General features: G+C 46.0%; 1 protein-coding gene across 1 annotated transcript in view; it reads right to left on the bottom strand.

Annotated features, from left to right (window-relative positions):
- Positions 1-2,300: 2,300 nt before the first annotated feature.
- SPON1 (spondin 1) overlaps positions 2,301-13,321 on the bottom strand; it is a gene marked incomplete at both ends in the record, with an annotated part of 182,770 nt that continues 171,749 nt past the window's right edge. Inside the window, 9 exons of the mRNA XM_079536927.1 lie at positions 2,301-2,464; positions 3,108-3,371; positions 6,216-6,380; positions 7,226-7,393; positions 7,499-7,669; positions 8,019-8,201; positions 8,659-8,734; positions 9,101-9,241; positions 9,410-9,611. Coding sequence (XP_079393053.1) covers positions 2,301-2,464; positions 3,108-3,371; positions 6,216-6,380; positions 7,226-7,393; positions 7,499-7,669; positions 8,019-8,201; positions 8,659-8,734; positions 9,101-9,241; positions 9,410-9,611 — 1,534 coding nt within the window. The remainder of the gene's footprint in view (positions 2,465-3,107; positions 3,372-6,215; positions 6,381-7,225; positions 7,394-7,498; positions 7,670-8,018; positions 8,202-8,658; positions 8,735-9,100; positions 9,242-9,409; positions 9,612-13,321) is intronic.

Raw genomic sequence — 13,321 nt, 5'->3', positions numbered from 1 at the left:
AAAATCACATCATTTTTTTCCATTCAAGACATGCTCTTCTTCTGTCCCCCCAGCCCCGGCTCCCCCAGCTCCACACACACCACCACTGCCACGGCTCGTACCGCCGAAGGGCCGCTTTGCTGCCGACCCACCTCAGCTGCTGGCCTCTCAGCTCACAGCAGCAGCTCGCAGAAGTGCTGAATGCTCTGGTCTGCAGCCCTGCCCGGCTGGGCACCTGGCCCTTCTCTACAACCATCTGTTCTCGACCTGACACGTGCTCGACTGGTCACTGTTTGATAGTCTTTATCACTGCATGGAATTTTGTTTTGTTTTGTGGTCGTTAACTGGATAACTGCAAGGTAAGGTGACAACTATATTACTCAGGGACGCTCTTCGTGCTACAGTGTAATGATAGCGCTATAGGGATAGAATTTGGCAATAGGCACGAGGAGGCAAACTAGCTTGATAACTATTATCAAAATGAGCCAAGCTGTGCAAAATGTGAAGTGTTTGGTTTTAGCATGAAACGGCTTTTTTGTTTTTCTCCCGGTTTGGCTCACTAAGCGCTCGCACCCACTTCATTCAGCAGCATCGCAAGAGGCCAAGCACTGCCCTTGTCCATTATTTCCCCAGCTCTCCCTTCATTCCAGGCCTAAGAACAGCAATCAAATACCTCAAGGGCAGCACGCAGCAGCCGCGAAGTCCTGAGCAGTCCTTGCAGAGTCCAGTGCTGACGTGCTGGTGAGAAGCCCTGCGGTGCAATGCAGCCTGCCCAGCAGATCCCAGCGCAGCGGCCGTTAGGTCACACAGCCCCAGCCCACTGTAGCTCACAGCAAACGCGGACACAGCGCCTCGGTGTGGGGCTGTCAGGATCGTGGCAGAGCATTAAAGAAGTAAGTTGGTTAAGGCTGGTCTAAAGAGACTGTAACATAAATGCCTCTCCATTCATTTCTCCCAGTTTTTTGTTTTCTTTAAGGTTATGTTAGCATCAACAGTCTTTTATTTTCAGTGCACTGCTGTTATTCACGTAGAGACACAGGTGTACGCTGCCCTTCCTGCAGAGCGAGATAACCTGTCACCTTCACCCCTTATCTTCAGTGTTAAATTGTTCAGTGTGCGGGACAGTATTATGTTCCAGCACAAGTGAACCTCAAAGCCCCACACCTCACTAAATGCAGGGATAACAGCTGAACTCTTCAGTAGAAGGCGTAAAATAGAAAAGGCGATCAGAGTGGTTGGGAGCTAATTTCAGACAGTTTCTTGCTTAAGTGGCCAGGGAAGATGCTTATCCTGGCTAGCGCGTATCGAAGTGGATAATTCTCACGAATGTGCTGTATTTTAGATCCTAACAAATTCCAAGGGAAAAGACAGAAATTGACAGAAATGTAAATATGTTCTTGTATCAACTTGTAATTTTTAATTCTGTGTGCAATGGTTTCAGCAGTTCCCTTCCTTCTGTTTGCTACAAGGGATGCAGGAGAACCTCGCTCACCATTCTCATGAAGCTCTTTCTCTCTTCACCTGTGATCAACATCCTTCTGAAACCGCATCTGTGGTGCCTCTCGGGGAGCTCTTCCCATGACAGCTGGTGTGACTCGCAGTGTTTGGACCAATTTCTCTTAGTTCTGTGCCCATTTTGAGAGACAGTGGCAGGTATTACGATAGCCACGTATTCCCTGCGTGTTGTGCTGTGGGCTGACATCGCTACTGAGCTGCACAGATTATTTGAGTAAGTTGTTATTTAAGAAACAAAGATGGTTTTGCATGGAACGCAGCATCCGTGTGAACAGAAGTCTACAGGGTAATTATTTCAACCATCACTTAACCCAATGTTGTAAAAAGATAAACATGCACCTTTAATATTATTGAACCAGCATTACTGAAATTTTTCCTTGGCATAGTTGTGTAATCACATAGGCACTGCTTTGGATTTTTAAAATCAAATCAAGAGAGAAATCCTCCCACGTATGAAACATGTCACATCAACTTAGTTCTGTTAATATGCATGCACCCCGTGTCTCTACAAGTGGTATTTCTGTATGGCTATTCCATGTCCACAGGCATGTGTCTATTTCGGTTAAATGACCACAACGACCTATTACTTTTATGCATTAAGGGCTAGCTGGAGCAAAGACGTACTCTCAGCGTTAATTTGTGAGGAAATATTTATAAAATATATTTCTTGCACCAGCAAGACTAAAAAGCAAACCACACTGCAAAAATGAAAACTAATATACACTTCATATTTTGTTGTTTTAAAAACCAAACCAAGGCTGACTTTCCTTGTAGCTCAGAGTGCGGCACACGGAAGCCCTGTTTTCCTAACAGGGATGAACGTTACACGCTCTCAGCTCCTTTTTGTCTTTGCAGCTAGTGAACTGAGTACTTTTGGACCTCTTCTTCACCATCATGTAGCGCTCCTGAATTCCACCTCCACAGAGCGTAGAACATTCTGTCCAAGCAGTCCATGGCTTCAGTCTACAAACTGGGGAAAAAAAAAAAAGTCATTTGACCAAGTCTAAAGCGTACTGCTATGCATGTCTGTACTTGCATCTTCAGAATTGAGGCTAGCACATTGTCTAGTTTATGCAGCATGTAATTAAGGAACACAATTAAATACACACGAGGTGCATTTGACAAACACTGGAAAATGGATTGAAAAAGAAATTTCCCATCTCCATTATAAAACATGGAAATTGTTGAATGTCAGACAAGTATGAGCCACAAACGAGCAGCGATTCACAGGCTGGTCCATAACCTATACAGGGTACTGTGTGTTACTGACCGGAGGCACCCATGCTTGAGTACGGCCCTTGTTCCAGAAGGAGCAGCTCTCTCCCACTAGTCTGGATCTGAATCAAATGACCGAGGGAGCTGTGTTCAGATCACGTTGGTTACTGTGATCACACAGGGGCAGATGCAGGCCTTTCTCCATGCTACCCTAAACCTGCATCGTATTTTTGGATCACAACCAAACACCGAAACAGCTGTACTTTGTTTTGTTGCTAAAGCTTTCCCTCGACTGTAATTCTGGAAAAGGTTACCAGAGCATGAAAAGCTGCTCACAAATTCTTCCCAGTTATCAGAAAGCCGGACACGAGCACACTAACCAATGGTTTCACCCTCACCTGGATATTGCTCACTGTCAGTGTTCTTTTTCGCTTGTTCGCTTCTTCTCTTCTCGCGGGCCTCCTTCCAGCGCCTTTTTTCCATACCCGGCCCTCTCAGGCATTTCCTCACTCGACATTTTGTACGTTGCACAGTTTCTGGGCACGCTGTTCCTCCAAACTGTGGTTCTATTTTTATCATTCTTGTTCTGATCATGTGGCCCTTTCCACATGAGGTGTTGCATTCAGACCACTGGGACCACTCTGTGAGCTCGCAGTCAATGGCTGCAAAGAATGAGAACTGTTACAGGGAATCTGCTGTCTGGCAACCTAAGCATAAGGTCAAAAAGAAACACACAAACGTGACCGGTGAGAAGCTGCATCCTAAATACACAAATGAGAATTAAACCTCCACTCACCCAGCAGGTTTTGTGAGGCTGTACATTAAAACGGTCTGAATTCATCTCTAGCAAAAATACTATTTGACGATTCCCTCCTGCTTCTTTTTCTAGAGTGGGGCTGGCAGATTGCTTTCTTAGCAACAAATGTAAATAATTTCCCTGTGCCTTCTTCAATTTTTCATTCTGTACATTTATACTAAAAGATGTTAAAAATCAAGTTACGTTTACAAACTGATACCTGAAACCTAAGCCTTGCTTTAACTGGCAGATATACAGCTGTAAGCAGTCCATTTTGAGGCCCTGCATAAAACAGAAGAAAACAAAACAAGAAAAACCTAAAAGGAGCTTTTTTTTTTTTTTTTTTTTTTTAAGGCACAAAGGAAAGAAAGTAACTTATATTTATTTGCTGCAGAGAGGGACCTGGGCGTCCTGGTGGACAACAGGTCGGCCATGAGCCAGCAGTGTGCCCTCGTGGCCAAAAGGGCCAGTGGCATCATGGGGTGCATTGCAAAGAGCGTGTCCAGCAGGTCGAGGGAGGTGATCCTCCCCCTCTACTCTGCCCTGGTGAGGCCTCATCTGGAGCACTGCGTCCAGTTCTGGGCTCCCCAGTATAAAAAAGACAGGGATCTCTCGGAAAGAGTCCAGCGGAGGGCCACCAAGATGGTGAAGGGCCTGGAGCATCTCTCCTATGAAGAAAAGCTGAGTGAACTGGGTCTGTTCAGTCTTGAGAAAAGACAACTGAGAGGGGACCTGATCCAGGTCTGTAAATATCTAAGGTGGAGGGCAGAGCGGCGAGGCTGGACTGTTTTCAGCAGTGTGTGGAGACAGGACAAGGGGAAACGGCTGGAAACTGCAGCATAGGAAGTTCCGCACAAATGTTCGCAAGAATTTCTCTAGGTGAGGTGATGGAGCACTGGAACAGGCTGCCCAGGGAGGTGGTGGAGTCTCCTGCTCTGGAGATGTTCAAGACCTGCCTGGACACCCACCTGTGCGACCTGGAGTAGGAACTGCTTTGGCAGGGGGTTGGACTCGATGACCTCCGGAGGTCCCTTCCAGCCCCTATGGTTCTGTGAAAGGCTGCTTGTATCATTAAGTTGTGTCTTAGAAGCTTTCACCTTTTCAGTACTCCCTAAAGCTCACCCTAGTAAATAATAACCAAAATGACATTTCACATTATTTAATAAAGCAGAATTAGCAAACTGCAATACAAGAGCCTTTTCTAGCCGATACTTTTTGTGAAAAATAATCTAATTAGACATAAAGCCTCAGAAACCAGCTGGCAATGTGGCACTGAAAGCAATCAGATCTTGTTCAGTTTGCAAAGCCTTAGGCTGTCGCTCTTAACAAAGACAGCGAGGCAACCAGGAGTCGACACCACCCACGAAGGGTGAGGTTTTGGTTGAGTACGGTCTGAACTGAAATGCTGCTGCCTCCATGCCATGCGCTGCCCTATGAGACATTCCTGGATTGCGAAGGGATGTAGATGAGTAAAAAGGTACAGCACAGGTCAGAGCTGTATCAAAGACGGAGCCTTTTCTTGTTCATTTTGTGGACTAAAAGAATCTCGTGAGCGATGCTAAACTTTTATTTCCTTCCTTCCTCACAAGGGCACATTCTGCATTTGAGTACGAAATAGGCCATACTTGTCATTCATTCTGACTTGTTCGCTACTGGGAAGTGCACAAAGTGTTGCCTGAAGTTGTGGTATTATGTTAAATATGGAATAACCGTATTCCTCAATCAGTATTGCTCGTCACCATAAGACTAAGTAAGGCAAGATAAGGACACAGTTATAATCTAGCTCTCAATAGCCAAAAGTACACAATGAGAAGTACAATAAAACGTGGATTTAGGAGTAATACAGATGGAGAGCAAGAATCAGAGCAAGATGTATCACATCGTTTGCTTACGGAGCTCAAGGAGGCAACGACTGCTCTTACCAGCTGCTGACCCCCCGTCTACAGAAGCTGAAAGCAGTTTATGCAGCATTCCAGGTTTCAGAGTGCCTTCCCACAACTGACACACTATTCCAGATGTGGCCCCACCAGGGCAGACAGTGGAGTGAGATCACCCCCCTCACCTGCTGGCCACGCTCTTTTTAATACACCTCAGGATGCCACCGACTTCCTTGGCCAAAGGACACGCTGCCGGCTCACGGCCAGCCTGCAGCACACCGGGATGCCCAAGTCCTTCTCTGCGGAGCTCCTCTCCAGCAGGGCAGCCCCCAGCCTGTGCTGCTGCACGCAGTTATTCCTACCCGAGTGCAGGATTCTACACTTGCTCTTGTTAAACCCGCTCCACTATCCAGTCCGTCCAGGTCTCACTGAGTGGCATCACAGCCTTCTGGAGTCAAACACTCCTCCCAGCTTTGTATCATCAGCAAACTGCTGAGACTGGACTCTATCCCATGATCCACGTAAGCAGTGAAGATACTGAACACGAGCTGACCCCGCACCAACCGCTGGGGACACCACCACTGACAGGCCTCCAGGTAGGCTGTGCCGCTGATCACATCCCTCAGAGCTCTGCCAGTCACCCAGTTCTCAATCAGCCTCACCTCAGCTCATCTATCTTGCACTCTCTAGGCTTCATTATAAGGAATATTAAGCAAGTTACAATATTAAAAGAAAAATGAGACAAAATATTACAAATAACAATAGACTTTTGACCCAAGACCACCACACATGAAATTGAAAGCCTTCCCTTCCCCAAAGGTTTCCATCCTTACGGCATTCAGGCAGCATGCATTTCTCTGCCTGCTCCAGTTCCTCGTTGCAGTCTCCAAGCTCAGCCGCAGATTTCAGCATCCTCTGCCGGGTTCGCATTCCCTTCCCACACGTTACGCTGCAGTCGCTCCATTCAGACCACGGGGACAGAAGGCAGGGAATAGTATCTAATAGGAATATCAAAAGGCAACGAGTACTTGTTATATGTCATCTACAAAAGTGTGCATTTTGAAAGTAACACAGGTGGAGAAGATACTTCTATCTGCCTTGCACCACCTACACTTCATCGTCACTTTGGACAAAACGAGTCACAGGCAGAATACTTTTACAGAAGCTCGGGAAAATAAAAAATAAGAGGCTTGCTTGCTTTTAATACCTTTTCTTCACTGTGTTTTCCTGTATCTACTGTATCCATCTCTCTACATCTCAATGTTATCAGAGGATAAACAGCAGGAAAGTACATTTCAGTAGTTATTCCTGTAAATAGTGAGTGCTGTTCTTGTACCCAGAACTGGAAGCCACACTGACCTAATGTGAGATGGAATATTTACCTTCCACATTTAACTTCATTTCATTTTGTCACTGTTGAAAATCTTAACATTTCTTTAAAAAAAAAAGAACCCACAAAATTAACAGAATATCCAGAGATAGGATAAGGATGAGGCTGACTGGTTGAACAAAAGGTGCAACTCAACTCCTGGACCACTCACAGGCTAAAAGAAAAGGGCACAGTATCATTCTTGACTTACGATTAAATACACCCATAAAATTAGAGTTGCTTATATACGTATGGCTTGTGAGTAGCACACCACTGAGCATATTTACCTACACTTAGGTTCTGTTGGTGAAAGTGGCTCATAATGCACTTTCCCTAAGGGATCCGATTCTAAGGAGGAGGACCACAAAAAGCAGTGCTGCCCGTGCTTGGGCCGTGTTGTGCAGTGTGATGGAGCAGCACGACAGAAATGATGTCTCTCTCTGCAGCAGAGGAGATGAATGCACAGACACTTACGGCACTCAGGCATCATGCATTTCTCTGCCTCTGTAGTTTCTGCCTTGCACATGGATCCGTCAGCAGGAGTCATCTTGACCATCCTGTGCCGCCTTTTCATTCCCGTGCCGCAGCTAGCGCTGCATTCATCCCACTCTCCCCACTCGGTGACGAGGCAGCTGCTAGGGGCTACACAGAACAGAGAAGATCCTTCAGTAACAGGCCTCACATGAAAACATGTATCAGGCAGTTCTTCTATTGACCGGATGTTACAAAGCTAAATGAAATACTTACAACATTCCTCATTTACAATGCATTTCTCAGTTTCTTCAGTAGGCACTTTGCACATAGAGCCATCTTCTGGGAATTGCTTTACATATCTCTCTCTAGATCGCGTTCCCATCCCACAGGAAACACTACAGGGGGACCACGTAATCCAGTCAGACATCATGCAAGTGGAACCATCTAAAATACAGAGAACCGTTTCAATTGCTGATATTTACACGATCACCTGCCCACCCACCAGTAAATCTACAGCTGCCCATTTATGTGCAGTCATTTCACCGTTGCCCCTCGCATCCCATCTTCTCTGTTGCTCACTTTACTCCTCTCCTTCACACTTCTGTGTGCTCCGTGCACCCACTCAGCTAAACTGCAGAGCTCATCACAGACTGTATGCATTTGTATTCTTCCACGGTTATTCTTGTTTTTGCTATAACTCAGATCATACAGCAACAAATACCTTCTAAGAACTTCAAAAGAAAAGAGCGGCCCCATGCAGAGTTCTTCCCCTCTACCCTTTCCTCTCAATTACCTTCATCACTGCAGCCTGGACCCATGCACGGCTGAAAATCTTGGGTATCAGGACAGGGCACACTGAGGTCCAGCTGAGCTTTAAGCATTCTCTGCCTCATCCTCTTGCCCTTCTCACAGGTAGAGGAGCTGCAGGCTGACCAGGGAGACCAGTTGGAATATATGCAGGTCTCAGGGGTGTCATCTGAAAACAAGAAAAGGCAGTAAACATTAACAGCACATCATCTTCCATCTGCCTCTCTTTATACTTGGCTAGGAATTACTCTAGTTGCTAACATGAAATGTTCTTTCTTTCTGCACTCTAAACCGCTCCATTTTAACTCCAAAAAACCTGACAAATTTGATTTGAAAAACAAACAAACAAACAAACAAACAAACCCAACACCATTTCATGTTGAACCCCCAACAGTTATCTTTTATTGCTTCTATTGTTATTGCCATCTGCCAGCTACGCACAATGTCTTTCCTCCAGAAGTGGAGACTAACAGCACAAACACAGTAGAAAGAACAAAGAACTGGGTCACTTTTTGGCTAATAAGTAGAACTTACTTCTGCTCCTAAGTTACTTTCTTACTGTGTTTAGAAATAACAGTGGAGAATGGAACAAAATCTAGTCTAGCACAAAGTAATTCAGAAAGTACCTTCTTCTTTCTCTTCTGGTGCTAGATCTGCCACAATATCGTCGATGTTATCAGGTACGATGTTGCACTGCTCCCCCTGCACAGAAAGAAACGACTGTGGAGGTTGGCTGTAAGAATGTGAATGTGCACAGGGGTTGGGCAGTGGCTGAGAGGCACTGCTGGTGCTGCAGCAGCAACCAGAGAAAATGCTGACTAACTCATCAGATCGTGCTTTTTTCTCTTCTTTAAAAAAAATAACCTGCAACTAAGCAGATTCAGTAATTATTGGAAGTTAGACAAAGCACATCTTAAGATAGTTTAAAATGCAAAAATGTTATTTTCTACCATTATGTTCCTTGGAGATAGATTAGGGAGCAGAGGTTTGGTGGCAGGAAGAAGGAAAAATTGTGTCTTAGAGACTGTGCTTTTCACTGCCTCGAGGATTTTATGTATAAACTTGTACCTTGCGTGCAATTCTTTCAATGACAACTCTGGCTACCAGCTTGATAGATCCTCCTTCTGGATCATAAAAGGGACTCTGAGGGTGATCTAAGCTTGTAAGCGGTCTGATCTTCTCTTGAGGAACCGTAGGTTTGTTGGGTGACTGCAAGTAGAAAGAAAACATAAACATGGTTAAAAACAAACTGAGCAGAGCAGCGTGCAGGCACACAACCCACACGACTGCGGATTGACTAGCTTTCGTTCCTCACTGACTCAAGGTAAATTCAGGCAAATAAATTCAGGTGAGATGCACTGCAAGCCGTCCAAATACCTCATAGGTAACCCCACTGTCCGTGCCGGCATCCCAGGGGATCAAATCCTGCACGACCTTCTGAACCCAGCCGCAGTCCTTGGTGCAGAGGTCCTCAGCAGAAAGGCCCACGTTCCAGTCAGGGCTGGGCCCCAGCATCGTGAGGAAGGACATCAGGTGCCGGTGGCGATCGACAGAAAACTCAGCAGAGGGAGCAGCTCTCCTGCAAATGGAGACAGAAAGGTTTTTAGTGAGTGCATTCAGATTTTCCATTAGAGGGCGAGGAAACTGATGCTTCATAACGTGAAACACTGGCGTGACGCTGCACAGAGGTGAGAGGCGGGACTCATGAAAAACAGAGTGGAGGAAAAAAAAAAAAAAAAAGCAGGGCATGATGCTGAGGTTTTGGTTGCTGGGCTGGTTCTGACTAGCTTCCCCCTGCCCCCCCCTCCCCTGAAGAAAAGAAAAATAGAATAAAAAGAATACAAATTCCAGTGTCCAAAAGTGCTTGAAAATGTGTGTGCGTGTGAAAAAGCACTTATCAGAGCTGTTTTAGTAAGTGAGAGACTGATGGCTGCTGCCAGTCCTGGAGAGTTCAGCCAAGACTCGGGCCGGTCCCTGCCAGGGTGTGCGAAAGCACCGCCATTCATCCGGCCTTTTTCAGCCCTTCTCCTGGGCAGAGCTGGTGCTGAGACACAGTGCTGTGCCGTGCTGAGCAGCCGCCACATTCCTCCGCACAGGGAAACGGAGCTTTCTGTTCAACAGCTGAAAGCTGGAACTCTTAGTGGCATCTTTCCCATGAGCAACAATGAGCGCTGACTTGTTTAATACATGATTTTGGCAATCTTGTGCTACCGAACATTTGCCTGATGTCACTGCAAGTTTTCTTCAGTTACAGGACTTGGATCAATACAGTCAGGGCTTTTTTCTTTTTTCCTTTTTTTCCAGTGCTATGCCAAAAAATACTGCCTTACGAGCATCTGAAGCTCACAGATTCTTTATCTACATATGTCGCTTTACTTTTGCCACATTACTTGTCTTTTTGGGTCGGTACCTGCACACACATAATGCACAGACACTGCTCTCCTGCCCCAAGGAGTTCATTTCTATTATAAACACTTGCCTCGCTGTCAAAATGGGGCTTTTTTTTTTTTTCATTTGTGCATTTATTCTGGCTCATACTGCTCTCAACACACTAAAGCAAAGAAATAAACAAACAAAACCCAACAGCCCAAGGACGGCGTTCCTCAGCAGTTCTAGTGCAGTTTCAAATGCCTCAGTCAGTGTTCCCAGCTCCCTTCCCAGGGAGAAGCTGCATAAGAAGGCAATTATTAATAGTTAAAACTGGGAGAGATTCTGGGAATCTCTGCTCGGGGGTCTTCAGGAATTGTTTCTTACTGCGTAGAATGCCTTATGTTGAACTGAAGACACTGAGTAGAAGAGTTTCTAAGTGTTTGATGGCATTAATCCTCCCTTTCCCAGAAGGAGATACAAATGACTCTTTTTTCCCATGACAGACAGAAATCTGGTTTCGACGGAAAAATTTCTCTACCGTAAAGTAATAAAATAATGACTGAAGGTATCAGATGCTCTCAGTCACTGCAGTGTTCTGATGTATTTGGCAAGTAATAGCGATTGTTCTTTAAAAGCCTACCGAACTGCAGGACTGACTTAGTTCAAGGAGTTTCTGAAAGGACACAGAAAGAGCCTGAACCACGCACAAAGAACAGCGAATAATTAAACAAGTGCGTATTTGTACGCCTGATCTCAAGGTTAGAAATATGCACATGGGAACACGGGACGCCCAGATCCATCAAAGGAAAAGGCAGAGCGGCCTCCCAGCATCGCATCGCATCGCACTGCACCATGCCGATGCTCTCCGCAGAGCAGGAGAGGCAGATGCACTGCTGCAGGTTGAAGACAAACAACCAGAAATCACAACAAGCCGACTTCAGACACACCGCAACGAACACCTTTCATCACTCGCTGTCCCTGCAGTGAACATGGTACAAGTAAGTCTCCAAATGCTGTCTTAGGAAAGTAAATATTAGTTATGCAATTAATGCAATTAAACATTGTGTGTTTAAGTCTAATTGTATCCGTATTTTGAAACTGTATAAAGCATAAAACATTTCATAGGAGACGCTCTGCCTGCAAGACTTGGCATGTGCTACGTCACACCAGCAACCCTGAGCCTCCGGTAACTCTCCAGCTTCAGAGCACTGTGCAAAACCTGGTTCCTTCTGTAGGGCGCCTTGGCTCAGGGCCATTTTACAGCACTTCATCCCATGACTGCGTAGCACAGCAATGTAAAAATCACTCGAGGATGTGCAGAGACCAGTTTTCTCTTTATTCTTCCTCCATTCATGTGCAGTGTGCACATGCTGTCTGCAGTGCAACATAACATTGTAGGCGGAACATAAAAATGGTTTTGATAGGCAGCCTTGAAAAGTGTTATCATAAAATAACCTTGTTGGGCTACCTACTTCATTCTGGCAACTACTTCCTGCATGGATGCTTGTAAGCGCTATACCTCGCATTTGAACCAGACCTGCACAAGGTTGGCACGTGTGGTGTGCAGCCCTTCTTGCCTTGCTCTAATTAAGGAAAGGAAATGGGCTGTCCTAAGGCGCAATCAAATCTCAAGAAAGTTGTCATCTGTGCCAAGTTGTGCATTTGACAACGTCCACAAAAATTCCACTGAGTTGAATTTGCCCTCAGAGACAAATATGTCGCTTTTCCCTACACGCATACATGCATAAAGGCAGAGGTGACTATGAGTTGCACAGAAAATCCTAAACGCCTGGGCAAGCTCTAGGTACAACCCTCAGAGCCCATGGGGCTGGGATTGCTGCTGTTGGTGCTTGAAGCTGGCAGTACTTTTCCACTGTGAGCCTGCTGACAATTCCTGTCACATAACACAGAGTGAAGCAAAGAACTCGAGAGTGTCCCGCATCCTAATGTTTTTTCCCAATTTTCTTTATTTTTTATGCTGCTTTCTCTTTGTTAAGGTGATTTGGATCCACAGCTATAGGGATGCCACAAACGGCATCACAAGAAAATGCTCCTTTCTTATTTTTTTAAAGGTTAAAAGAGTGCAAGCATGACTTTGCTTTGCAAGGTTGTTTTCCCCAAGTGCAAAATCTAGCTGCTGATGCCATCGCTGCCAGGAGCTGGGGGGTTAAGAAGGTCTTTGACATTGCAGTGGAAAACTCAACTTGCTGCAAGACGTATTTTTGAGTCTTGAATCAATACTGATGTGTTCTACTGCCCTCCCCGTAAAACATAATGGAGCACAGCTAAGGAAGGTTGTGGAGAGTGAGCAGACAGGAGTAGTGACAGGAATACGTTGCAGAATAGAACTTGGAGGCCATTCTTGGTGCACTGCTTGATTTGCATGCAGAGGAAAAGCATAAAAAGACAAGACAGCCAACGGACACACACTCTGTGTCTGTAACATTACGCAGCCAACAAGTGAGTCCACTGGCAGGACTGGCTTTGTACCAACAGCCAGCTGTTGCTGCCAGCTGCCCTCTGCGCACAGGAGGAGCCCACTGCCCCGGGCGCTGCTGGAGGCGACCCCTGGCGCGCTGTGCGCCTGCACTGTGGAGGCCCAGCTGCAGGCCATGCTGCCGCTGAGCACCGCTGGCCCGAGCTTGGCGAGCGGCGCAGCACGGGAAGCTCGGCCTGCCTCTGCTCCTGCTACACGTGGGGAAAGCAAAGCACAGGGCAAGGAACAGCCAGCAGATCTGATCGACATCCCTACAAGAAGGTTGGGACGTTTTAATGCCAAGCTGCTCTTGTCTGAGTGCCACATCAGAGGCAGTGACAGCAAGAGTCTATTTTGTTTTGCGAAGAGTAAAGAAACCTGTCACCAATTCTCAGCCATTTGTCTTGCTGCTTTGGAAAAAACACAGAACCCAAAAACGCTCC

This window comes from Tetrao urogallus, assembly GCF_951394365.1.
Source record: "Tetrao urogallus genome assembly, chromosome: 6".
NCBI lineage: Eukaryota > Metazoa > Chordata > Aves > Galliformes > Phasianidae > Tetrao > Tetrao urogallus.
This window is presented reverse-complemented; position numbering and strand designations above follow the sequence as displayed.